At 52.6% G+C, this 27,288-nt stretch overlaps 1 protein-coding gene across 9 annotated transcripts in view; it reads left to right on the forward strand.

The window, feature by feature from the left end:
* Positions 1-20,366, forward strand: part of BCL9L (BCL9 like) — a 32,101-nt gene extending 11,735 nt beyond the window's left edge. For 4 of the 9 annotated variants that reach the window (XM_084783363.1, XM_084783364.1, XM_084783365.1 and 1 more), the window contains 7 exons: positions 7,420-7,805; positions 8,659-8,778; positions 13,328-13,538; positions 13,670-13,754; positions 13,839-16,125; positions 16,620-16,901; positions 17,183-20,366. In XM_084783363.1, coding sequence (XP_084639489.1) covers positions 7,505-7,805; positions 8,659-8,778; positions 13,328-13,538; positions 13,670-13,754; positions 13,839-16,125; positions 16,620-16,901; positions 17,183-18,276 — 4,380 coding nt within the window. In that variant the 5' untranslated portion in view covers positions 7,420-7,504 and the 3' untranslated portion in view covers positions 18,277-20,366. Of the gene's footprint in view, positions 1-4,759; positions 4,905-4,942; positions 5,198-6,089; positions 6,193-7,419; positions 7,806-8,658; positions 8,779-13,327; positions 13,539-13,669; positions 13,755-13,838; positions 16,126-16,619; positions 16,902-17,182 lie in introns of those variants that run through there. The other 5 variants (XM_084783358.1, XM_084783359.1, XM_084783361.1 and 2 more) reach the window with 3 other exon arrangements.
* The last annotated feature ends 6,922 nt before the right edge of the window (positions 20,367-27,288 follow it).

Consider the following 27,288-nt stretch of genomic DNA (forward strand, 5'->3'; position numbering starts at 1 on the left):
AGGACTCCAGCCCCTGGTCAAGGGGGTCAATGCTTCAGTAGGCACCATACCTTCTCAGGGTGAAGGGCTATGGGATGGGTGTGGAAAAGGAGGCCTCGGGCCAGGGGACCTGCCTGTCACTGCTGTCACAATCCTGTAAGCCCTTCTTGCCTGAGGGTGCCAGGACTGACACTAGAAACCCAGCTTGGCCTTCCTGTCTGCCCTGCAGGAGGATCACAGGCATACATCCTGTCTCATTACCCCACCCCCACTAGCCCTGGCCCACAAGCCACTGCTTCCTGGAGGGTCATGGCTGTCAGCATGTCAACGTCGTTGTCGTCGTCGACAGAGCTAGATGCCTACCAAGGTGCTCCTGGTGCCAAGAGCTTGGGCCAGGCAGGCAAGGCCAGGGAGAGAGGATGTGGCTGCCCCTAGCAATACCTGGGGGAGAGAGCAGAGAGCGGCAGGCAGGCTTTGGGCGAGGTCCCGCCCGTGGTGTGCTGGCTGTGCCAGCAGCCTGCCCGCACCCCACTCCTCCCACAATGGCCCCATTGTTCCCAGTAGCCAGGCAGTTTGGAGGAGGTTCCTCGGCCACCCATTCCCCCCTAAATAGGGGCCAGATTAACCCCTTGGGAGACTCGGACCAGGTGAAGGCCCCCAGGAAGCTGCCCGACTCATTTTTCTGCCCTGTTTTAGGAATGCTGGTTTGAGAAGTCACTCCCTACCCATGTGCATACGGCAACAGGCCACTTCCTGAAATAGGGGGTCTCCCAGCAGGGAGAGGTAGCACCTAGACCCTTCTCCACCCCCACTCTGGTGCAGGTGCCAGGGGCCAGGAAGTGCCAGTCGGGTGGCAGTGGAGTCCAGATATATTTGGGCAGTGGGGCTAATTCCAGCGACTACTGTCTGCTCTACTGGCTCCTGCACTCCTTTCCTTCCTGTGAAACCAGAGCTGGGTTGGGCCTAGCTCAGGATTTCGGTGGATTTAAAGAGGCAGCCCATCTCTCTCTCTCTCTGCCAGCCTGGCTTCCTCTCCCCCTCCCCAGGTAGAGTCTGAGGCTGAGAGAGGCCTGCAGGCCTTTGAGTACCTCCTTTGCCCTGGGCTAACCCCTGGCCCTGGCCTCAGGCAGGGTACCAGGCATTTGGCACTCATCTCTCCCAGAGCCTTGGGCGGGTGGGGTGGGCGGGGGTGGGCTGTGGTTTCCTGTGTTGGCTGTTTGTGCCTGGCCCAGAGTGCCCGCTGCCTGCTTGGGCTTCCTGCCCTGTCTTGTTTCCTAGTACCCCCCCCCCCACACCTCCCCACCCCTCTCCCTAGGGGGAGGGAGTAGCTAGGGATATGGGCATCAGTCTTTTGGGGGCACCCTACTGCCTGGGCATAGTTGCTTCCTGAGGTCTGAACTCACTGGTAATGCCTGAAAGAGCCAAAAGAAGTGAGGTGAACTTAGGTCTGTCCTGCCTGTGCCATTTGTCCCCACAGGCTCTGGAGGGACAGTAGTCCAGAAAGAGTAGACTAACTTCCCGCAGGCGCTCTGTTCAAAGATCCTGGCTGCACAGGTCTGGGATCAGCTGACTTCATGGTCCTACAGGGTTAAGATTGTACGACCTTACCCTGGGGCTATAGGTGGGGCGGGCTGGAAACTCCCAGGTGAAGCCTCCCAAGCAAAACTGGTTTATTTGCATGCACTCTTGGGAGGGGAGTTGTTGCTAGGAACCAAGGCCAGGGGACCCCCAACCTCCAAGCCCGGAAGTCCCCACCTAGAGGGTCCCCAACTAGAACAACAACTTGGGTTCTTGAGCAAATCTCTCTGAGCTAGGTTCTGAATCTCGGGCTTCCTGCCTCCGTGGGAGAAGCTTCTAAGGACCAGGGGAGTCCTGACACCAGGAGAAAGGGGAATTGGGACATTATCTTGGAAGCTGAACCCACCTCAGCCAGAGGCCAAGGACCATGCCCCCATGTATCACATTTCTTCTTCCTCCTCTTCTTCCTCTTCTTCTTCTTCTTCTTCTTCTTCTTCTTCTTCTTCTTCTTCTTCTTCTTCTTCTTCTTCTTCTTCTTTTTCTTCTTCTTTTTATTGAGACAGGTTTTCTGTGTGGCCTTGGCTGTCCTGGAATCAGGCTGGCCTCAAACTCACAGAGATCCACCTGCCTCTGCTTCCCAAGTTCTGGGATTAAAGGCATGTATTGCTACACTCAGCTTCACAGATCTTCTTTTCTTTTTCTTTTTTCTTTCTTTTATTTTTTTGGTTTTTCTTTTTTCTTTTAGGGTTTTTTTTTTTGTTTTTTTTTTTTTGAGCCAGGGTTTCTCTGTGTAGCCTTGGCTGTCCTGGACTCACTTTGTAGACCAGGCTGGCCTCAAACTCACAGCAATCTGCCTGCCTCTGTTTCCCAAGTGCTGGGATTAAAGGTGTGTACCACCACCACTTGGCTTTCTTTCTTTCTTTTTTTGTTTGTTTGTTTTGTTTTTTCAAGACAGGGTTTCTCTGTGTAGCCTTGGCTGTCCTGGACTCACTTTTGTAGACCAGGCTGGCCTTGAACTCACAGCAATCTGCCTGCCTCTGCCTCCCGGGTGCTGGGATTAAAGGCGTGGACCTCTATGCCCGGCCCATATCTTCTTTTATGAAAGGTTTGGTGCACTGCATGTGGGGAACGTGCCTCTCCCCACCCCTGCCCCCACACCCTCCCACCCGCAGGGGCTTCTCAGGCACCTTTGTTTTGTTTGTTTTTTACTTCTTTGGTCTTGCTGCGATTGTCCATAAGTCCTCTGATAAATGTTCTCTACTGGTGATATCACTGGCCTTGAAGTAAAACGTATTCTGGTTGTTGTTGTATATGTAGTATCTACATATCCCTAGATGGCCTGGAATCTGGTATGCCACCTGCCTGAGACAGTCTTGAAATCACAGAAAGCCAGTTTATACCCCTCCCTTCCCCCCATGAATTGAAGGCATAAGCCACCCTACCCAGGATAGATGCATACTTTATAGCCAGAGCCTCACTCTGGAGCTGATTGTGTGGCTTGTGCTTATCTGACTCCACAGAAATCTTCCTGCCTCAGCTTCCTGAAAGCCGAGACCTTAGGCCTGAGCAACAAAGCCTGGCTTCTCTCGAGATGGTTGTAAGCAGGACTAGTGGGGTGGCTGTGCGGGTCAAGTAGACTCCCAGATGAAAATAGGCAGATTGCCTGGGTATGTGAGTGCCTTCCTAAGGGTTGGGGGTGAGGGAGGGGTCCCTACAGTTGTGTTGAACAGGACTGGTACAAAACACCTGCAGGCTCTGACCGTGGAGGCCTCCTTGTCTCCCTCCTTCCGCTGGGATTTGTCTCACCAAGCCTTACTCTGTGGCCCACCCTTATTTTATAATGGAGGCAAGTGATCCCCCACTTCAGGCTTTTTATCTGAGAAGCTCAGTAACTATCCTAAAGCTGGCCTGGGTCCTCCTGCCTCAGCCCCTCAAGTGCTCAGATCACAGACTTGTGCCCACTACCACTGGCTTCTTTGTCTTAGCTACTTTGCCCCAGGCACATTCTCCTGGGTTTGTGCCTGGCCTTTCGCTCAGGTGACTTGCACCTGCTCCCTGTTTGTGAGCACATGTCACCTTGCCCAAGTCTAAGAGCGTGGTGTTCCCAAAGCCCCAGGCTTTCCTGACGTGCCACATCTCTAGGGACCTAGTGCTTAAGCATTGCCCAGATAGCCACGGACCCCAACTCCCCCCCAAACCTCCATTTCAGGTGTTAGGCTTGAGTTTAGAGGAAGAAGGTCTTTGAGAGCTGAGGCCAACTCCTGAAGGGCAGACAGGGAGATGTTAAGATGTGAAAGCCCTGACTCATCCGTGCTTGACTCAGCTCGCCTCACAGCTGGGTGGGAGCAGGGCACGAGGTGGAATCCTGGGGGTCACTTTTCACATTCACTGGGGCCACTAAAGAGGGCTAATTTCCTAACAGCCCCTCCTAGGATAATTATGGATGTGGGGTTTGGTTTTGTTTTGTTTTCCTTCCTCTGTGTGACAGCTTTTTGGGGGAAGGTTTTGAGACAAAATCTTGCTAGATAGTTTAGGCTGTTCCGGAACTCACTATGTAGCACAGGCTGGCCTTGAACTTGTGATCCTCCTGTCTTAGTCCTCCCCCACCCCCCCACCTCCGGGCTAAGATTACAGCTGTGTGTCACTATGCCAAGGCCAGGCCTCCAGTTTTTGAGACCCTTAACAAAGTGGTAGATGATAGCCCTTTGCCCTGCCCATCCTGTTAACAAGTGATGGCTCTGGGGGCTCAAAAGCCCACCAATTTCATTCAGACTGTGATGAACCCTGACGTTTCAGGGTGACACTGTAGTCTCTGGAATGGGAGTCCTGGGGTCGTCCATACTGTCACATGACACGCCCCCCCCCAAAAAGAGCACATAGCTTTCTTTTCTCAGACCTCAGTTCCTCATTGTGAAATTGGGTAGATACTTTTGAGACTCAACCAGAGATGAAAGTAAGAGCATAAGCAACATGTCCTCCATTGACCAGGCCATTTTCCTCCAGGAGTCCCCAGGGACTCCTGCCTCTGCTCTTCCCCGGTTGTGTTGTAGGAGGGGCGGGGGTGGCTGCTGCAAGCTAGGCCCTGGACTTTGGAACCTTCTTTTCAAGAGACAAGAGTTGGCGTGGGGAAGGCCAGTGTTATACAGGGGTTAAGGTTAGACGCTCACAGTGTACCTGGTATCCCCCCCCCCCCCCCCCGCCCCTTACTTGGCAGTCCCAGCCCAGCTTCCTGCAGCTGAGCCGGGAGCAGGAGTGTGCACGGGTGTGTCTAGCTGGACCTGTCACGGGAAGAAGCTCTAGAGCCGAAGACTCCTCCCTGTCCCTCCCCCACCTTTTACCGGGATCGCTGCTGGGGGCGGGGAAAGGGGACAGAGCAGGGGGCGGTTGGGTGAGGCGTCGGTGTTTGTGTAAGTCAGCTTGTTGCTGTATCTATGGCCCTCTGTGTATTCTTTGTGACTGTTGGGCTCAACTTTCTATGGCTCCCTTGTGTCTGGGTCTCAGTCTTCGTATCTGCTCAATGAGTCCTCCGGCTCTCCCTCAGCTGGGCAGCCCCGGGGTATCCGTGAGCCCCAGGCTGCCCGGCTGCTGCCGCTGGCTCGGGCTGCCCAGTCCCTTGGGCACACCTCCGCTGGCTGGCCGCGAGCGTCTCTAGTTTCCTGGGCTCCGTGCGTGTCTTTGTCTCCCTGTCCACGTGTGAGCTGTAAGTGTGCGTGTGAGTCAGAGTTCGGGTGCTTGTGGGTCTCTTTAAGTCCTAGCTCCGCGCGCCCCAGTCTGCCTTGCTGCCTATTGCCCAGTCAGTCCCTGGAGGACTTGTCCATGTGTCTGTCTGCGCGCCCTCCAGTGGGCCCAGGAGATCCACGCTGCAGTCCTGTCCGCCTCCCTCACCCTCGCTCGCTGCCTCGCTGGCTCCCTCGCTCCTCGCTGGCTCTGTCTCTACACTATGCTCTGCTGAAGGGGGCGGGGTGGGGGGGGATGTAAGGGAGGGGGGAGGGGAGGCTCCTGCATTCTTGCGGTCGGGGAGGAATCTGAGCCAGCGTTACTGGTCTCCAGAAGAGCCCAGCTGCAGCCCCGGGGCCCCGCCAGGCCTCTTGCTGCCCGCCCGGGCCTGCCGGGATGGGCACGGGCTAGGCCTGGAGCTGGGGGCGGGGCAGGGCTGTGCCCCCACCCCGGCCCCTGGGAGGCTGCAGCGCCCGGGGACAGGGCGCAGTGCTGGGGCGGGGCATGAGGGATTCCCGAATCCTGGGTGAGGGGCGTGTCTAGGAGTGGGAGTCCCCCAGTGGGCTAGAGCAGACCTCGCAGCCACCCCAAGCGTCACTTTTGCTACCTAGCCTATTAGTGAATTCTGACTCTGCAGCCCTTGGGGGGAGTCTAGGGTGGGTGGGGGGCTTGCTAGATAGTACAAGCTCCCTGAGGACAAGGTTGCGGGAGGGATGGGGGCTAGACTGGTCTTTAGGATCGAGAAGTCTTCTCTTTCCAATCCTCCCCTACCCTATCCAGTTCCTTAGTCCCGGGGCTTTGGGTTCTCCCCTGCCTCCCCTTCACACACCCCCTCCCTAAGTCACAAGTTTTCTCTTTGGGGCTTGTTGCTGCAGTCCCTGCTCCAGTACCGAGTACCTGGCTGGGCCCTGGGCACGCACAGGGGCCGTAGCCCCCACTGTGTGTGGGAGCCATGAGGATCCTGGCTAACAAGACAAGGTGTGTGGGTGTCACGGAGGGGTGGGATGTGTGTGTCTGGAGAGTGGGGAAGGGAAGGGCCCATGGTGAGGAGACCAAGCTATGGAGCTGTGCCGGTTTGGAGAGACACCCCCTAGGGCACCTGGCTTCCTGGCCACCAGTGGGCTGAAGGGAGGTAGAGTGGGGGAACGGTTGGCCCGGAGCAGGAACTGGCAGCTAGCCTTACCGCCTGGGCCCAGGGGGCAGAGGAGGCTGGAAGCTAGCTTTGCAGGCTGCTTCTGGTCCCTTCTACTTCTTCTTTCCTAAAACCGTTAGAACAGACCCTCACCCACTAGTGTTGGGGTATGACGGCCCCCCCCCCTCCAGCCTTAGTCTAGGTGGGGGTAGGAGCTGGAGTGGGGGTGGCGCCTGCCTCCTTCCTCCCCAGGAGAAGCGGGCAGACAGGGCCAGGCGGCAGCAGCAGGACAGCAGGGCTGAAATAAATCTGAGCTGGTGTGGAATGAGGGGGGATAAATATCCTCTCCCGTGATGTGATCTTTCCAGCGGCTATTAATAGGTCTCCGGGGAGGGGGAGGCGGTGGGGGCAGCGGGCTAGAGCTTAAAGGGCCCGCACAGCCTAGGCTGCAGAAATCCTTGGCTTCAAGCTGCACTCTTGTCTGCTTGACATACCAGTCCCCTCCCCCCCCCCTTCTGCCCCTGCCTGCTGTCAGGGCCTACCGGCCCACCCTCTTCAGGCCTTCCCCCTTAGGCTCTGGGGAGTCTTCTGGACCAGTAAGGTACCACTCTCAACTGTGCTTGTCCCCCTACTCCCCTAGGGAATAGGGCTAGGGCTTGCGCAGTGACTCACAGATCCTGTGGCCCCTCTCTGCTAGTCGTTAGGGCCCAGCATAGTTGAGGTTTAGGGCCTTGGAAGGAGTCTTAAACCGTAGAAGGTGCTAAGAATTCATCAAACGCTGGGGAAGCTAGTGGATATTGAGGTTGAAGGTAGAGTCGGCCAGCTCAAAGCTCTAGTTTCCATTTGAATCGGGCCTAGCCGATAAGGGACATTGCTCCATCACCACGCCCCTAGGCGGACAGATCTCTGCTCTTATCTGAGGAACCGAGGTAGGGAATAGCAGGTGGTCTCAAGATAGCTCTTAGCCACCCCCTACACCATTTTAGGTGAGGCAAGAGAGCTAAAGTCCAGGCATGCCTAACTCCTTGCAGGATTAACTTTTTTTTTTCCCCGTCTCTCCTCCCTTTTCGCAGGTTACCCCACCCCAGGAGGAGAGAAGCCCCGGGGAGTCCGCCGCTGTCCCCTCGCGGCCACTGCCCCCCTGCCCCAGCCAAGCCAATGCACCCAGAAAATAAACTGACCAATCATGGCAAGACAGGGAATGGAGGGGCCCAATCCCAGCACCAGAATGTGAGCCAAGGACCCACCTGCAACCTGGGCGCCAAGGGCGTGGGGGCGGGGAGCCATGGGGCCAAGGCCAGCCAGATCTCACCTAGCAACTCAAGTCTGAAGAACCCCCAGGCAGGAGTGCCTCCTTTCAGCTCACTCAAGGGCAAGGTGAAGAGGGAGCGGAGCGTGTCAGTGGAGTCTGGAGAGCAGCGGGAGGCTGGGACGCCATCCCTCGATTCAGAGGCCAAAGGTACCGCCCGACTCCGACTGTATCCATCCCTTCACCTCTAGGTGTTGACTCACTCTGACCAGTGTGGCCCACACACTGGTCAGAGCCTATGTATCCCCTACTTGCTTTTCGTCCTGTGTTGCCACTGGTCAGAGCCTATGTATCCCCTACTTGCTTTTCGTCCTGTGTTGCCATCCAAGGTGTATCGGTTTCTAGCACCTCTCTCTTATCTCCGGCTCATCCGTCAACTGGTTCACTCCATAGTGGGGCTGGCTGGCCAGGATGCCACTCATGGGAGGGTCCAACCACAGAGTGATAGGGCCTCTAGTTCCATTGTCCTGTGCATGCCTACCACAGCCCGCACACTCAGAGAGAGAGAGAGAGAGAGAGAGAGAGAGAGAGAGAGAGAGAGAGAGAGAGAGAGAGAGAGAGAGGAGAGAGAGGTGTCCTGGGTAAAGAGCAATTCCCTACTTCCTTCGTCCCCTCCCAAATCCCTGAAGCTTCCTGATGTCCTGGCTGGTGGGAACAGGCACTGGGGCCTGAAAGAGTCACAGTGGCTCCTCCCTGTCGTCCCCCCCCCCAGCCCCCCAGCCCTAATTAGAACCAGTTGTGGTTGGGATTATGCTGTACTTGGGGGGAGGGAGGGAGGGGAGGGGAGGGGATACAGGCAGCCAGGGTTGGAGAAAGAAATCAGAAACAAATGGTGGTGTGGTAGGGGCCAAGGACTGGCAAAGTGCCCACCATGGTCTGGGCAGTGCCCTTTAGGGTGGGGCACCCTGGAGAATGGTCTGGGAGGGCCTCAGCATGTAGGAGGAGGACCAGGCCATCTTGGCACTCACTGTTACTTCTTCCTGCCTATATCCTACCCCGGCAGAGGTGGCACCCCGGAGTAAACGGAGGTGTGTGCTAGAGCGGAAGCAGCCCTACAGTGGGGACGAATGGTGTTCTGGACCGGACAGCGAGGAGGATGACAAGCCCATTGGGGCCGCCCACAGTGAGTACCCATTGATTCTGTGCCTCATGGTGCCCCTGGGGTGTGTGTGGCTTTCCTAAGGGAGCCTCTTAGAGTTTAGGGGATTGTTTGAGAGTGGCAAGCACCTCACAGGAGCGCAGGCCTTACTTTTGACTTTTTTCCTACCTGCAGCCTTCTCTCCCTCTCTTCTCCTTGCCCCTCCTAGTATGGTCTCTCAGGTAGTCCTTTTTCTGGATGACTCACCTATGTTACTAACAGATTTCATGGCCTGTGCTGCCACCTACTGGTCAGTAGAGGATGGGCAAGAAAGGTCCCGCTTCTTGGGGGAAATCTGTTAGCTTGGCTTTGCAAAGCGCTGCTAAGCCTAGGTGTGAACTGGATGCTTAATGGTGTCTCTGCTTCCTGTCTCCAGTCTCCAAATGACTCTCAGGAAGTGCTCAGGGTGCATTTTCAGGATGATGCCCGTTCCTCATTCCTTAGTCCATCCTTACGTATCTGAGCCCTGAGACAGCCTTGGTGCTTTCAGCTGAATGCATAAGAAATTAGCCAGAGAAGAGTAAATTGTGGGCTGCTGTTGTCATCGGAGACAGTATCTCACTGTGTAGCCCTGGCTAGCCTGGGACTCACAGAGATCCATCTGTCCTCACAGCGGCCTATGACGAAGGTGTGGGGAATGAGCAGACCCTACTGGCGAGTGGCCACTGAGACGTCTCCACAGCCGGCTGGGTCTACCGAGGCCCCGGTGACTAACTAGTGCTGTATGAACTACGTTCAGTCTCTTTATGGCCGCTTGAGCAGTAGAATCCTTCACTGATTCCTGAGACAGGGACCCTCCTGACACCCTGAATTCATTTGTCACATTAGGCTGTATTGTTGTCGAAACTTTGGAAGGTACAGCGAGATAAGAAGAAGAAATTGCTAAGATTCCATGCCCAGCCTCTTTTAGAGGGACTGCCTTTTAGTGGAGACCAGGTTTCAAGGTTTGCAGACTAGGCTCAAGTTTGCTACATAGATGAGGCTGGCCTTGAACTCTTGATCCTCTTGCCTAAACCTCCCGAGTGCTGGGATTATAGTCTCGTGACCTTGCCAGTCATCAGCATTCAGTCATGCAATCGACTTCTTTGCAGCAAGGCAGAACGGTATAGCTGTAAATAAAATAGGCTTACAGACCAGGCTCCCTCACTTACATCCCAGGGGCGCACTTGCTATTACTTTGTTTTATTTTATTTATTTATTTATTTATTTTTTTTTGAGACAAGGTTTCTCTGTGTAGCCTTAGTTGTCCTGGGCCAGGCTGGCTTCCCCTTGCTATTTGTATAAACTTGAGAGAGGACTTCTGATTTCTCACCTATAAAAATGATCTTTACGGAGCTGGGCATGGTGGTCCATGGCTTTAATCCCATCACTCTGGGAGGCAGAGGCAGGGGGATCTCTGAGTTCAACGCCAGCCTGGTGTACAGAGCGAGTGCAGGACAGCCAAGGCTACAGAGAAACCCTGTCTCAAAAAAACAAAAACAAAACCAAAAAGCTATATTTGGCCCAAGGAGAAAGTGAGGTCAAGCATATGGCATACTTTGACCAGCGTTAGCTTGTATCACTAGCATGGCATTAGGAAGTTCCTTCTTGTTGTAAGCTCTGCTTCCCTCTCCATAGTCGGCTGTATGTTCCGGCTTACACTGTCCTTTTCTGAAGCACTGCTCACATTCATCAGGCTCAGATCACAGTTGCTATGAGGCTGATAGCTCACAGTGGCAATCCGAAATGGGGTGAACCCATCAGAAGTTCCCAGGAGGGCTGACTCTGGGCTATGGTAGCTGCTGGTGCTTGGTGTCTGGAGTCTGGAGGCTTTGACTTGTTTTTCTCACTATAAGAATGGATCCACCCCTCACCTAAACCCACTGGTGACCAGTCCTGGATCTCATCTCTGTGAGAATGGAGAGTCAGGCTTGTGACTGTGGAGCAAAATTTGCCTCGGTGCTGAGGGTGGTTACTCTGGGAATGTTCTCTGTACGTCCGCCGTGGGATCATGAAATATATGTTTGGTCTTGTCTTGTTTCCTGGCATACTACTATAAAATCCTGGGCCTCCAAAGGGATACATGCGGTTTTTGTCTGGTTGTTTTCTGTTTTTACTTTTTGTTGGTTGGTTTGCTTTGCTTTTCAATGCTGCCTTGACTGGTGTGGCTGGCAACCCCGAGGGAGCCAGATGACTGGGAAGATCAAAGCAGGATTAGAGGTTTGGGGCTTTCGGTCCCACACCCCAAACTGTGGGCAAGGCAGTGGGGCCCAATGTTGACTTGGTCACCTGTGGCCAGTGGCTTAATTAAATATGAGTAATGATTAGTCTGTAAAAATCCAAATAGAGGGCTGGGTAGATGGTTCCATTGGGCAAAGCTTGCCCTGACAGAATGAGAACCTGAGGTCAGATTGCCAGGCCCTGCATGGAGCACTGGATGCAGTGGCACCTGCCCGTGAGTCCAGTGATGGCAGCAGAGGACACGGAGGCAGGTGCTTCCTCGGGAAGCTGGTTGGTTGGCTAGTCTGGTGCTCAGGATAAAGTTTCAGGCTAGTGAGAGGGCCTGTTCAAGGTTCAAGGCTTCTGAGAGCCAACGTTCAGTGTTTTCTGTTGACTTCTGTATGTGTGTGCCCTGTGTACTTAAAATGTGTGTGTGCAAACCTGCCTCTCTCTCTCTCATACTCTCTCTCTCATTCTCTCTCTCTCTCTCTCTCTCTCTCTCTCTCTCTCACACACACACACACACACACACACACACACACACACACTCATGCCTGCAATATCCAAAAAGACTAGTTTCATGCCCAGAGAGGGTACAGAAGCAAATACCCTTTATCACATGCCTTGCAAACTCATCTTACCTGTCTTTATTTGTAGCATTGGTTTTGTTTTTTGTTTTTTTCAAGATAAGGTTTTTCTGTGTAGCCCTGGCTGTCCTGGAGCTTGTTCTGTAGACCAGGCTGGCCTCAAAGTCACAGAGATCCACCTGCCCTACCTCCTGAGTGCTGGGGTTAAAAGTGTACTCCACTGCTGCCCAGCTAAAAGGAAGGCAAAAAGTCTATTTTAAAGATTTATTTTATTTATTTATTTATTTATTTATTTATTTAATGTATATGAGTGCGCTAGCTGCATATATACCTGTGTGCCAGAAGAGGGCATCAGATCCCATTATAAATGATTGTGAGCCACCTTGTGGTGGCTGGGAGTTGAACTCAGGACCTCTGGAAGAGCAGCCAGTGCCCTTAACTGCTGATCCATCTCTCCAGCTGTAGCATCATTTTAAGTGTGTGTGTGTGTGTACACTACATGATACATGGGTGAGGTGGTCAAAAAAAAAACCTGTGGGTGTCAGTTTCCTTCTTCTGCCATGTGGGTCATAGGTCCTTGGGGTCTGTCAGGTTTGGCAGTGGATGACTTTGTCTACTGAGCCATCTCAGGCTCCTGTAGTGTCTTTTTGATAAACAGAAGTAAAGCGTTTCTTCCAGCTGCTCTAGCATCTAATGAAACCTGAGGAGTGACTCCAGGAAGCCCTAGTTTACAGGTCTTCACAGGCAGCTGGAGCTGGGAGCTTGCCATTGGCTGTGGGGAGGGAGGCAGTCTTGTGGGCCTGAGCCCCTCAGCCTATGGAAAAAGCAAATGTCAGAACTGACTGAATTAGAGGCCGCCCTGCTGGGCCTGCTGGCTGGTTGTTGATGGGGACACCGCCTCCATGTGATTCTTGATGACCAGAGGGGACAGAATGTTGTGTTGGTCATTTGCGAAAGCAGAGCGGGAGCATCTGTTCTATACCACCTTTCTGACTCTTTCCTTGAAATTGATGGCTTGTTTTGTGGTGTGGTAACATCTTTCACCTGTCTCCAGGCAGGGCACATTCGAGCTGAGTAGTAGTTCCATTTTGCTGTTGTTTGTTGGTTGGTTTGGTTTTTCAAGACAGGGTTTCTCTGTGTATAACCTTGGCTGTCCTGGACTCACTTTGTAGACCAGGCTGGCTTTGAACTCACAGAGATCTGCCTGCCTCTGCCTCCCAGAGTGCTGGGACTACAGGTGTGCGCCACCACGCCCTGCTAGTATTTCCATTTTGTAGGTGAAGAAACTGAGACTTAGACAAATGCTGTATCTTATAAAATCACAGTCAGTAAATTGTGGGTTGGGATGAAAAGCTGTATGCTGTTTGGATCATTAGTTACAATACACACACATACACACACCAACACGTGCACACATACTGACATGTGCACAATGCATACAACATACCGACACCTGTGTACACATACAGACAGGTGTGCACACACACAGACACATGTGTACACATACACACCCCTGCAGTGGGAGTGCTCTAGAGAAGAGCTGAGCAGAGCTTTGGGGGCATCAGCCATGTTTTCTCTCTCCTCTCTACATGGTCAGCATGGAGCGTCAGACTGGCAAACCCAGGGATTATGGGGACACATGTCGCTCTGGGCATGACCCGGGAGGCAGTGAGCACCCCAGGTAGAGTACCAGCCGGTTCTTGCCACATCCAGGGGGCTCACCTGCTTTCCTCTTTCTCCTCTTGCAGATTGTAATGTAGCAGACCCAGCCATGGCGGCCCCACAGCTGGGTCCTGGCCAAACTGCCCAACTGCCCCTCAGTGAGAGCAGTGTACCAGGACCCCCACATGGCCCCCCACCCGGCCTTCGGCCTGATGTCCCTGGGGGTGGGGGTGGCGGTGTCCCAGGAAAGCCACCATCACAGTTTGTGTATGTCTTCACCACCCACCTGGCCAACACGTGAGTCTTTGGGAGAGATGGGGGTGAGGGGATTGTGTCTGCCTGAGCACCAGGAGGGGGCAAGGTGGGGGGCTGAGAGTGGGTCCCATTCTGTCGGTCTCTGAGCTGCCTGTCACTGCTCCCCTACACAGGGCTGCCGAAGCAGTGCTGCAGGGCCGGGCAGAGTCCATCCTTGCCTATCACCAGCAGAACGTGCCCCGGGCCAAACTGGATCAGGTGAGTGTGGTGGCCTGCCTGGCTCTAAGATAGGCTGGGATTGTCCCCTCATCTGTCTTACTCTTTACTTTTGTCCTCCTGCAGGCCCCTAAAGTGCCACCCACCCCGGAACCACTCCCCCTGAACGCGCCATCAGCAGGTACACCGCAGTCTCAGCCACCTCCGTTGCCACCGCCACCCTCAGCCCCTGGCAGTGCCCCTCCTGCTCTGCCGACGGATGGGCCTCCCGAAGACACGAGCCAGGACCTGGCCCCCAACTCAGTGGGAGCTGCCAGCACAGGTGGCGGGACCGGGGGCACCCACCCTAACACCCCAACGGCTGCCACTGCTAGCAACCCCCTGCCACCCGGAGGAGACCCCGGCAGTGCCCCTGGCTCAGCCCTCCTGGGGGAGGCCACCCCCACAGGAAACGGGCAGAGGAACCTGGTGGGCTCCGAGGGCCTGTCCAAAGAACAGCTGGAGCACCGCGAACGCTCCCTCCAGACGCTGCGAGACATCGAGAGGCTGCTGCTCCGCAGCGGGGAGACGGAGCCCTTCCTCAAGGGGCCCCCCGGAGGAGCTGGTGAGGGAGGCCCACCAGCACAAGCTCCCCCTGCCACTCAGCAGCCTCCCTCGGCCCCTCCCAGTGGGCTCAAGAAGTACGAGGAGCCCCTGCAGTCAATGATTTCACAGACGCAGAGCCTAGGAGGCCCCCCACTGGAGCATGAGGTGCCGGGGCACCCCCAGGCTGGGGATATGGGAGCGCAGATGAATATGATGATGCAGAGGCTGGGCCAGGACAGCCTGACACCTGAGCAGGTGGCCTGGCGCAAGCTGCAGGAAGAGTACTATGAAGAGAAGCGGCGGAAAGAGGAGCAGATCGGATTGCACGGGGGCCGCCCTCTGCAGGACGTGGTGGGCATGGGGGGCATGATGGGCAGGGGGCCCCCACCTCCTTACCACAGCAAGCCTGGGGATCAGTGGCCGCCCGGAATGGGTACACAACTCCGAGGGCCTATGGATGTCCAAGATCCCATGCAGCTCCGAGCTGGACCTCCCTTCCCTGGTCCCCGTTTCCCAGGCAACCAGATGCAAAGGGTGCCCGGATTTGGAGGTATGCAGAGCATGCCCATGGAGGTGCCTATGAATGCCATGCAGAGACCTGTAAGGCCAGGCATGGGCTGGACTGAAGACTTGCCCCCGATTGGGGGACCCAGCAATTTTGCCCAGAATGCTGTGCCCTATCCAGGTGGGCAGGGTGAGGCAGAGCGATTCATGACCCCTCGTGTCCGGGAGGAGCTGCTGAGGCAACAGTTGCTGGAGAAACGGTCCATGGGCATGCAGCGTCCCCTGGGCATGGCAGGTAGTGGCATGGGACAGAGCATGGAGATGGAGCGGATGATACAGGCACATCGGCAGATGGATCCTACCATGTTCCCGGGGCAGATGACTGGTGGAGATGGCCTGGCCGGCACTCCCATGGGCATAGAGTTTGGTGGAGGCCGGGGCCTCTTGAGCCCTCCCATGGGACAGTCTGGCCTGAGGGAGGTAGAGCCACCCATGGGGCCTGGCAACCTCAACATGAACATGAACGTGAACATGAACATGAACATGAACCTGAATGTGCAGATGACGCCACAGCAGCAGATGCTGATGTCCCAGAAGATGCGAGGCCCTGGAGACATGATGGGGCCTCAGGGCCTCAGTCCTGAGGAGATGGCGCGGGTTCGCGCCCAGAACAGCAGTGGCATGATGGGTGGCCCACAGAAGATGCTCATGCCTTCGCAGTTTCCCAACCAGGGCCAGCAGAGCTTCTCTGGGGGCCAAGGACCCTACCAGGCTATGCCCCAGGACATGGGCAACACTCCAGACATGTTTAGTCCTGACCAGAGTTCAATGCCCATGGGCACTGTGGGCACCGCCCGGCTCAGCCATATGCCTCTGCCCCCCGCATCCAATCCTCCTGGGTCTGTGCACTCAGCCCCCAACAGGGGGCTGGGCAGGCGGCCTTCAGATCTCACCATTAGTATTAATCAGATGGGCTCACCAGGCATGGGGCATCTGAAGTCACCTACCCTTAGCCAGGTGCACTCCCCTCTGGTCACCTCACCCTCCGCCAACCTCAAGTCACCCCAGACTCCCTCACAGATGGTGCCGTTGCCTTCTGCCAACCCGCCAGGACCTCTCAAGTCACCTCAGGTCCTCAGTTCTTCCCTCAGTGTTCGCTCACCCACTGGCTCACCCAGCAGGCTCAAGTCTCCCTCCATGACGGTGCCTTCTCCGGGCTGGGTCGCCTCTCCCAAGACAGCTATGCCTAGTCCTGGAGTCTCCCAGAATAAGCAGCCGCCTCTCAACATAAACTCTTCCTCTACCCTGGGCAATATGGAACAGGGTGAGTCATCTGGGTGAGCCTGGGTTGGAGCCTTGGTGGTGGGTTGGCTCCTGCAAAGGGCAGTGGTGACAGCTGTGTTGGAGCCTCTTACACAGACAGAGCTCCAAGTACATCTAGGCATCTTGAAGGATCCCACTTGGGGCTTAGGATCTCTCCACTGCCGCAACTGCTTAAAGATTTGTGGGCTAGGCCGGGCGTGGTGGTGCGCATCTTTAATCCCAGCACTTGGGAGGCAGAGGCAGGTGGGTCACTGTGAGTTCGAGGCCAGCCTGGTCTACAAAGCGAGTCCAGGACAGCCAAGGCTACACAGAGAAACCCTGTCTCGAAAAACCAAAAAGATTTGTGGGCTATAGGGATCACAGGCAGTCTGTGACCCAGGAGTAGGGGTGGGGGGAAGGTTGACCTTTCCTTTAAAGCTTCTGAGTGTGAACAGCCAAGTTCAGCCTTCTGTCACCGGTGACCCCTGCTCTCTTTCTGTCTCTCCACCTCTGTAGGTGCCCTCCCACCTGGCGGCCCCCGAAATAGTTCCTCAGCTCCTCCTGCCAACCCTCCCAGTGGCCTCGTGAACCCCAGCCTGCCATTCACATCTTCCCCAGACCCCGCGCCTTCCCAGAACCCTCTGTCACTGATGATGTCTCAGATGTCCAAGTATGCCATGCCCAGCTCTACCCCGCTATACCACAACGCCATCAAGACCATCGCCACCTCAGACGACGAGCTGCTGCCTGACCGGCCCCTGCTACCCCCACCCCCACCACCGCAAGGCTCTGGGCCAGGTGCGAGCGAGGGAGGAGGAGGCAAAGCTCTCTGGAAGTGGCCATAGTGGGCTTGCTGAGGAATCGCCCCTGTGGCCATGCTGGCTTCTGCATGCTTCCATAGGCTCTGGTCAAGAGGGTGGGGTAAACTCTGGGCTCTGGTCAAGAGGGTGGGGTAAACTCTGGGGTCCTGTTCCAGTTCAAGTAGTGAGACCCAGGGGAGAACAGGGTAGGAGGAGTGGGGGGGGCACCTCTCTGAGTCAGCTGGGCATAGCCTCTAATGCCCTTTTCTCTCCCCACAGGCATCAGCACTAACCAGCCCAACCCAATGCACCTGAACTCCGCCGCTGCCCAGAGCCCCATGGGCCTGAACTTGCCAGGCCAGCAGCCCCTGTCCCATGAGCCCCCACCTACGATGTTGCCCTCCCCCACCCCTCTGGGGTCCAACATTCCACTGCACCCCAACGCACAGGGGACAGGGGGCCCTTCTCAAAACTCAATGATGATGGCCCCAGGAGGCCCAGACTCCCTAAATACCCCTTGTGGCCCCGTGCCCAGCTCCTCCCAAATGATGCCGTTTCCTCCTCGGCTGCAGCAACCCCACGGTGCCATGGCCCCCGCTGGGGGTGGGGGTGGGGGGCCTGGCCTGCAGCAGCACTACCCTTCAGGCATGCCCCTGCCCCCCGAGGACCTGCCCAGCCAGCCACCTGGTCCCATACCTCCCCAGCAGCATCTGATGGGCAAAGGCATGGCTGGCCGAATGGGCGAAGCGTACCCACCTGGGGTGCTCCCTGGGGTGGCATCAGTACTGAATGACCCAGAGCTGAGTGAGGTCATCCGGCCCACCCCTACCGGCATTCCTGAGTTCGACTTATCCAGGATCATCCCCTCTGAGAAACCAAGCAGCACCCTCCAGTACTTCCCCAAGAGCGAGAACCAGCCCCCCAAGGCTCAGCCCCCCAATCTGCATCTCATGAACCTGCAGAACATGATGGCGGAGCAGACCCCCTCTCGGCCTCCCAACCTCCCAGGCCAACAGGGGGTCCAGCGGGGGCTCAGCATGTCCATGTGCCACCCTGGACAGATGTCCTTGCTGGGCAGGACAGGTGTGCCCCCACAGCAGGGCATGGTGCCCCACGGCCTGCACCAGGGGGTCATGTCCCCACCACAAGGCCTCATGACCCAGCAGAATTTTATGCTGATGAGGCAGCGGGGTGTGGGGGGTGAGGTCTACACCCAGCCTCCTCACGTGCTCTCGCCACAGGGCTCCCTCATGGGGCCCCCTCCCCAGCAGAACCTCATGGTGTCCCACCCGCTGCGGCAGCGCAGTGTGTCTCTGGACAGCCAGATGGGCTACCTCCCCACGCCGGGCAGCATGGCCAATCTACCCTTCTAGCAGGCCCCTCGGGGAGTCTGGAGCTGGGGTTACTGAGAATATGTTAACTTTAAAAAGGTTTTGTTTTGTTTTGTTTTTTTGTTTTCCCTCCAGTGTTGGGATGGATGGCCTGGGTCCAGGGCTAGGGCGGAGGGGTGGGGAGTGGCATTTGTGGAAACTGAGGTGCTGGCAGCTGAGGGGGAAGCGGTGGGAGGTTGGGACTGGATTTTGCTCCATTTCGGCCGCCAGGACTGCCCCTCCCCCGCAACCTTTCCTATTCCTCCGGAGCTTCTGTTTCCCTTTGTCTGCGCACCGCTCCCCTCCTTCACCTGTGTTTTGGGGCCCTTGGGGAGAGAGGAAGAGCAGGAATGGTCTTCCATCTTCTGTCCCTTTGTGGAACTGTCACCTCGTCGGTGCTCCACACCCATTTTTTTCCTCCTGGTTTCACTGCTTCTATCCCATTTCCCCCTCTTGTCTTCCCTTCCTCATCCCTTCTACCTGCTGACGTGGCTGATCTCCTCTCCCACGCCCCCTGCAGGCAGCTGGCCAGGTGGACAGGTGCCAGCGAAGCTGTAAATAGAGCTGCGCTTTTGTGCCGGATTGTGCGCGTGCCGTATTTCTGTGTTTTGATAGAAGTCAGACACACACACACACACACACACACACACACACACACACACACACACACACACACACACACAAAACCCCGCCCCAAATGATCGCACCCTCCATTCCCCCGGATCCAGAGACATAAAGTCCTATGCATCCGCCATATGCCCCACCTACAAACTGAGGTCAGACCATCTAGGCTTAAATGTGATGAGCCCAGGCGGTCAGAGACCTGCCCCTTCTCCCTACTGTGGCCTCCTGTCTGCTGCTGAGTGATTTCCAGAGAGCAGGTGAGCACGTGTACATAGGGCCCCCGGCCTGGGTGCCTCTGCTGCTGCATCTTAGCCAGAACTTGAAGCCCCTGTGGCCCCTTACAATGGAGCTATGGAGGGGTTAGCATGATGGGCCTTGAGCCAGCTAACTCCTCAGGGCACAGACTCTTCAAGAAACCACCACTTGCTTCTCACCAAAGAAGGAAGGAACAGAGCTGGCCCTCCAGCCTCCAACCCTAGCACAGAGTGAGGGAAGGCAGTCGCCGGTGGGGGAGAAATCCTGCTGCCTCCCCCTGCCTGCCTTACTCTCTGGCAAGGTCCTTCTGTCCAGGGCTCAGGGCCATTTACCAGATCTGTCTATGCCCACCCAGGCACAGCCACTGCCTCCCCTGATACTTCCCAGGAGAGCCCCTCACCCACCACTAGTCAGACTGGAGCCACACAGGAATGGGTGTTCCCTCTCCCGTGGCTCCAGGAGTAAATGACTTCTTTTCTCACGTCCTTTCCTGCCTTGTAAGGTGGCGGGCAGCTCCCTGGCTAAGGCCTTTCTTGTCCAGCCTCCGGGGCCAAGGGCCATTCTAGACAGGGTGTCTTTTACCAGGGCCCTGTCCCCAGCCTTCCTGACCTGCAGGTCCTGGTTTTGCCTTGGCAGCTGTAATACAAAGGGAAATTTGTGCCCATTTCTCCCAGTCTGGTGCTGTCCAATCGTCAGCCAGGTCAGGCACCGTGCCCCCTCCCCCCTCAGAGCTGGCTGCAGGCCCCTGGCTTCCCCTGCCCCTCCCTGGGACCATAGCCAAGGTCTCTTGTGTTGAGAGGTGGGTGGAAGCCTGTCCTTCCTGCCAGACACTGCTCTCTCTGCTTCCATCTGGGCCCTGGGCCCCAGCCTTCCCAAACTGTCTAACCTGCCCTGCCCTAAGGAGAGGGCTCAGGCCACAGAGGGCCCGATGCCCCCTTCTGGTGGCCCACCTCTACCACTAGCTTCCCAAGGTGATCTCCGCAGGCCAGCCTTCTCCTCCATCCATGGCCATACCCCAGCCATTTTGTACCATTATATAAATATATATATATATATAAATATAAATATATAAATACAATATGTGAAGACATCTTCTTGGTTTTTATTTTGAAACACTTTTTAGGCTTGTTCCGGGGGGTCTCTGTGCTGCCTGTACTGTATTGACCTGTTTTATAGGTGCCTTTTTATTAAAAAGAGAAAATTCAAAAATGTCATTTCTTGCCCTTTTGTTTGTGTGTCTGGTTTCTGCACCGTTGGGTGCTGGGAACAGAAAAGGGGATCTCCAGGTGTCTCCACCATTCTGCAGTGAGGGTACAGACCTCTAACGCTGTAGCACTGATTTCCCTAGTGGGGTCCCCCAGGGGCAACCCCACTTCCCGCAACACCTCTATCCCCTCTTAGATCAGTGTCTGAGAGGAAGAGGAGCGGCTCAGAGTTGCCCGCTAGCTTCCCCTAAGCAGGTGTGGAGCAGCTTCCTCTGGTCTCATCTGAGTAGTATCCTCCTGGGGCCAAGGACCAATTTGCTATCTTACTTTCCACAGGCCTTGAGGATTGCAGGAGAGGGGGGCTGATCTCCTTCTACATCAGTACCCAGAATCTACTGGGGCCCTGGATCTCATCTCCCTGCCAGTCTGGATGCTTTGGTCCCTTGGTAGAGAAGACAGCTGGGTTTGATTTTTACTTACCCCACTTTGGGGCCTGGAGGTGTCTTCATTTCTCCACTGGGCTGCTTTGCTGCTGGCTTTACCACCACCACCCCTTTTAATTTTTATTTATTTATTTTGGTTTTTCGAGACAAGGTCTTTCTGTGTTACCCTTGACTGTCCTGGAGTAACTTTGTATACCAGGCTGGCCTCGAACTCACAGTGATCCACCTGCCTCTGCCTCCTTGAGTGCTAGGATTAAAGACGCGCACCACCACCCTTTTTTTTTTTTTTTAAGAGCACTGTGGTCCCTGAAACTGAAGTTATAGACAGTTGTGAGCTGCCATGTGGGTGCTGGGAATTGGACCTGGGTCCTCTTCTGGAAGAGCAGCCAGAGGGCTCTTAACCCCTGAGCTATTTCTCCAGCCCCTGGCCTGCTCTTTCTTAGGATATTGGCTAGCTTCCAGGGCCTTCTGGAACTTGTCCTCAGTCTGTAATCCAAGATCCAGGAACACGGGGCTGACCCAATGCTGGTTTGGTTGGAGCCAGACAGCTACCTAAAGCAGATTAGTTTTGGCTTCTTGCTTGGTTAAGAAAACAGCATGGTTGAAGGTCTGGCTTGGAGTCTGTATTTGGGAGCCAGGCAATGCTAAGGCTATACTGTAGGCACTACTTTTTACTTTGGCTTATTTATGCCTCTACCTCCCTTCCAACACCCCATCCTTTAGTAGGAGAGAAAGAAGGTTAGAGGGGAGAGGGGGTAGAGGTCTCTTTAGATTTAGTTCCAGCTGGTTAGGGTTGTTGGGTTCTTTGGGGAAACACCAGTCTCAGTCCTCAGGATGTCCTGCAGTCCAGCAACAGCAAATAGCAAACACCGCAGGATGACAAGCAGCCTTCCTCCTCCTCCTCCGTCTGTCTCCTTGAAGCCCCTTTCTCTCTCTGGATCTAGTATTTATACTCTCCTAGAGTCCTCAGAGTTCCACTAACTCCAGCTGCCATAAACCACACCCCACACGAGGCTGTTATTAGGTGTGGGTAAACTAAGGCAGTCCGATATCCCACACTTGAGATTTAAAGCAAAAAAAAAAAAGTTTACATAACATAACTGAGTTTTTAAGGAAATCAAAACTTCTGTCTCAAGAAACAAAAACAAAACAAAACAAATTACATTTACAATGTTCAGTTCTTTTGTGTTTGGCAATCTTGGAAAAGTATTCCACTATCTATCTATCCTGGAGAGTCCAAAGTCTTGTACCTAAATCACTTTCTTTTTTTAAAAAAATTATTTATTTGTATTTTATGTGCATTGCTGTCTTGCCTACATGTATGTCTGTGTGGAGGTGTCAGATCTTAGAGTACAGACAGTTGTGAGCTGCTATGTGGGTGCTCTTAACCTCGAGCCATTTCTCCAGCCCCAAAATCACTCTCCTTTAGCTTGAATTTATCAAACTAGAGACATCTTTCCTAAAATATTATTTTAGTTCCTAAACAACTAAAGCTTTTACATTTTTCTTTTTTTCCACAAGAGGGTTTCTCTGTGTAATAGCCCTGGCTGTCCTGGAACTCTCTTTGTAGACCAGGCTGGCCTCAAACTCACAGCGACCTGCCTGCCTCTGCCTTCCGAGTGCCGGGATTAAAGGCATGTGTCACCACTGCCTGGCTGGCATTCTCCATCTTAATTTGTGCAGGTAGCCCCATAATTGCTATTATTTCCAATAAATGTGTGATTACACAATCAGCCTTTCAGAACTGTTGCCCATTGAAACCCTGAGTATGTACCAATGGTTTGATGTACGTACCTTTGCTTTCCAAAATCTGGAAAATGAAATACATCCATCTGCTAGATTTCATTTCTTTCTCTCTTCCCTGAGACAGGGTTTCTCTGTGTAGCATGGCTGTCCTGGACTCGCTTTGTGGACCAGGCTGGCTGGAACTCATAGTGATCCACCTGCCTCTGCCTCCTGAGTGCTGAGATTAAAGGTGTGCGCCACCACGCCCAGCCAGGTTTCGTTTCTTTTGGTATTCCTAGGGTACTTCTAGCAGGTAAAGGAGTTTGGTTATACAAAGAACATGTAGGAGACATTTTAAAAGTTATTTCCTTGGCTTGTTGCCAAGTGTTAGAAAAAAATTATTTTATTTATTTATTTATTTATTTTTTCCAAGACAGGGTTTCTCTGCATAGCCTTGGCTGTCCTGGACTCACTTTGTAGACCAGGCTGGCCTCGAACTCACAGCAATCCACCAGCCTCTGCCTCCCAAGTGCTGGGATTAAAGGCATGCGCCACCATGCCCGGCCTAGAAAAAAATTCTTTAACATGGTGCTTTTCATGGAATTTTGAGGCTTCTAACACATTAGTATTAGTAATCGGTCAATTTCCTCATTTCCTTGTGCCAATGGACCTGGCAAACCTGTATGAGACCGAATATGAGTAATATACAATGGGTAGTTTCAACTTCTGATGGCCTGTTGCGATTGCATAAATAACAAAGTTAATTCTGAGTTATCAGGAATAAAATCTGCAGTTTCTGGGCTGGAGAGATGGTTCAGCGGTTAAAAGCACTGTCTGCTCTTCCAGAGGTCCTGAGTTCAGTTCCCGGCAACCACATGGTGGCTCACAACCATCTATAATGTGATATAATCCCCCTTTCTGGCATACAGGTGTATATGCAGGCAAAGCACTCATATATGATAAATAATTAAATAAAATCTTTTTTAAAATTCTGCAGTTTCTATATGTATGACAACTCTTTCTGCATATTAAGAGTCAGTAATTATATTAAGAGATTCAGGAAAATCTAATAATACCATAAGGATTGCATATAATTCTGATTTTTGAACTGAGGTATATGGGCTTTGGGCTACCTTGTTTGTTTTGTCTGACTTACAACCTGCCAGTCTCATCTTGTTTGCATCAGTATAGAATATAACTGCCTCAGGATTTGGTGTTCCCTTTACAATACGTAGAAGGATTAAATTAGTTCTTTTTGTAAACTGTGTTTGCTTTTAGGATATCTGTTATTAATTTCTCCCAAGTAGTCACTACAAGCTCTTTGCCAATCTTCACTAATTATCCGCAATAACATAATCTCAGCATTAAGTAAGAGGCACTACAATTTTGGCTGGGTCTGTTCTTGACAGTTGACATAATCTTATTCTACCTTTTATAATTAATTCAGGAAACTTGTCCGTGTACATCCATTCCATAACACCATCTTCTCTTTGCCTAATGATCCCAGTAGGAGAATGAGTTGAAGGCAAAATAACCAGTAATACAATCAAATTTAAGATCAATTTGATCCACATAGGCATCTTGCAGTCTTTGTACTACCTGAGTTAATTCTTTTTCTTTTTCAGCTGTTAAACATCTTGGGCTGTTTAAATCTGAATATCCTTGTAATGTTTGAAACAAATTACTTAACTCACAAGTAGTTAATCCAATTGTAGGCCTCAGCCAGTTAATATCTACCATTAAAATTTGAAAACCATCAAGAGTTTGCAACCGATCTCTACGAATCTGTACCTTTAGTATTCGAATATTTTGTTGACTTTATAACCCAGATAGTTAATAGAATCTCCTCTCTATACTTTTTCTGGAGCATTCTGTAACCCCAAGCATGGCAGAATTCTTTGTGTTTCCTTAAACATTTTCTCTAAAGTATCTTCATCAGAATCAGCCAACAAAATTTCATCCATGAAATGATAAATAAGCCGGGCGTGGTGGCGCATGCCTTTAATCCCAGCACTTGGGAGGCAGAGGCAGGTGGATCGCTGTGAGTTCGAGGACAGAGCCTGGTCTACAAAGCGAGTCTAGGACAGCCAAAGCTACACAGAGAAACCTTGTCTCAAAAAACCAAAAAAAAAAAAAAAAAAAAAAAAAAGATAATAGATTGAGGAAATTGTCTATGAATTATGTCTAGTGGCTGTTGTACAAAATATTGACATAACATTGGATTATTTAACATTCCCTGTGGTAAAACTTTCCAATGATATATCTTGGGTTTTTTTTGTTTGTTTTGTTTTTTGAGACAGGGTCTCTCTGTGTAGCCTTGGCTGTCCTGGACTCCCTTTGTAGCTTAGGCTGTCCAATGGTATATCTTTATTGGACCACTGTTGTTCAGAACAGGTATTGAAAAAGAAAACCTTAGCTGGGCAATCCCAGCACTTGGTAGGCAGAGGCAGGTGGATTGCTGTGAGTTCGAGGCCAGCCTGGTCTATAAAAGGAGTCCAGGACAGCAAAGGCTACACAGAGAAACCCTGTCTTGAAAAAAAAAAACCCAAAAAACCAAAACAAAAAACAACCCCCCCAAAAACCCCAAAATCCAAAAAAAACCCCCCAAACCAAACCAAACCAAAAACCCCTAAAAGCCCCAAACTACAAAATAAAATAAAATAAAATAAAAAAACCCAAAAACAAACCCAAAAAAACCTCAAAATACAAAAAACAAACAAACAAACAAACAAACAAACCCAAAACCAAACCAACCAACCAACCAACCAACCAAAAAACAAAAAGCAAATCTTTCCCTATCCCGCTCATGGAAGAGAACTGTGAAAAATCAATCACTATTATAGGCCATGACCTAGGTAACAAAGAAGGTAAAGGAATCCCAGGTAAATGACTCTATTCACGGCTTTTAAATCATTATCATCCTCCATTTTCTTGATTTCTTTCTTTCTTTCTTTTTTTCTTTACAACGAACAGGGGGGTTCAGTGGGCTGGCAGACTCTTTTATATGCTGAGCCTCCAGCTGCTCTTGTACCAGTTGTGCAAGTGCCTGCAGTTTTTCCTTTGTTCTGGGCACTGCTCCGGCCCCCAGGTCTGTGTGATACCCATTTTAGGGGTAGGGGTGTTGGCATTTCAGCAGCGGCCCCCTTATAAATTTGGAAACTCAATCCCTGTGATGTCCTGTGTTTGGACAGTGGGCGCAGCTCATGATCGCTCTTGATTACACACATCAATACCTTCCCCAGGAGCATCTACCATTTCACCCCTAGTTTTATCATTGTCTGTCTCTGGGATTGCAGGAATACTAATTTGAGTGCCCCATTGCTGTAAAAGATCCCTTTCCCATAAATGTATGAGTATGTCAGCCACATAGGGTCTCAACTTCCCTGTTCGCTCTTCTGGTCCCGTACATTTAATCCACCATACATTTTGCCTTATTTGAGATAACCTACCAATTCCTATAAACTGTGTATAAACCTTCCGAAGTGGCCATTTTGGATTCCAAGACATTTGGGAAAGAATACAGACATCAGCTCCTGTGTCTGTCAAAACCCTCTATTTCTTTTTTCTTTCTTTTTTTTTTTTTTCAAGACAGGGTTTCTCTGTGTAGCCTGGGCTATCCTAGACTCACTTTATAGACCAGGCTGGCCTTGAACTCACAGAGATCCGACTGCTTCTGCCTCCCGAGTGCTGGGATTAAAGGCGTGTGCCACGACGCCCGGCTCAAACTTTCTATTTCTTTTTCTTTCTTTTTAAAAAAGATTTATTTATTCACTATGCATGTATACAATGTTGTGCTTGCATATACACCTGCAGGCCAGAAGAGGGCACCAGACCTCACTACAGATGGTTGTGAGCCACCATGTGGTTGCTGGGAACTGAACTCAGGACCTCTGGAACAGCAGCCTTTGCTCTCAATCTCTGAGCCATCTCTCCAGCCTCAAACCTTCTATTTCAACACCATTCATTTGTACCATTAATTTGGGTCTCTGATGAGTAACCGTTGTTTGCCAGAACACATATTTTTCAGTACTCCCAAATGTCCCTGTTCTCCGCAGCATTGCCCTTGATGTAGGGAAACAGTAACAGCTGAGCAAGTTTACCTCCTGCATTCGTTTGCATCTCATTTTTTACATATGCCATGATTTTAATTTTTTCTTTCTTTCTTGTTTCGTTTTGTTTTTCTGCGACACGGTTTCTCTGTGTAGCCTTGGCTTTCCTGGACTCCCTTTGTAGACCAGGCTGGCCTCAAACTCACTGCAATCCGCCTTCCTCTGTCTCTGCTGGGATTAAAGGCGTGCACCACCACGTCCGGCGATTTTAATTTCTCTCTTGCAATCACCATCTACGATACCTGGATGCACAATAAATCCTTGAGAAGTTAGTTCACATTTTCTCAAGATCATCCCTACCATCCCTGAAGGCAAAGGACCATAAACACCCGTGGTTATTTGGTAACCTTCAATTTTGGGGGGATAGAGTTAGAGCTTATTTTGTGGCCTGATCCAGAGTGGCGCTGCCTTCAGTACACGCATGATTCGGTCCTGGCTGACAAAAGGAAAACAGTTCCTCTTTTTTGCTGTGGAGCCTCCAGCTGATAGGCCCCTCAGTTCATCTCCTGATGGCAAGAGGTTACCTTGTCTATCCTTGGACCTGGAGCCCCTAGGCACAGCATCTACCACAGCCTCTACAAACCCCAGAAAACCTGGACATTCCATTGTGGCTAGAAACTGCTTCTTTGCACCTATGAGTGAATGTACCATATT

The sequence above is a fragment of the Acomys minous genome (genome assembly GCF_964271855.1).
Source record: "Acomys minous genome assembly, chromosome: 5".
In the NCBI taxonomy this organism is placed as follows: Eukaryota; Metazoa; Chordata; class Mammalia; order Rodentia; family Muridae; genus Acomys; species Acomys minous.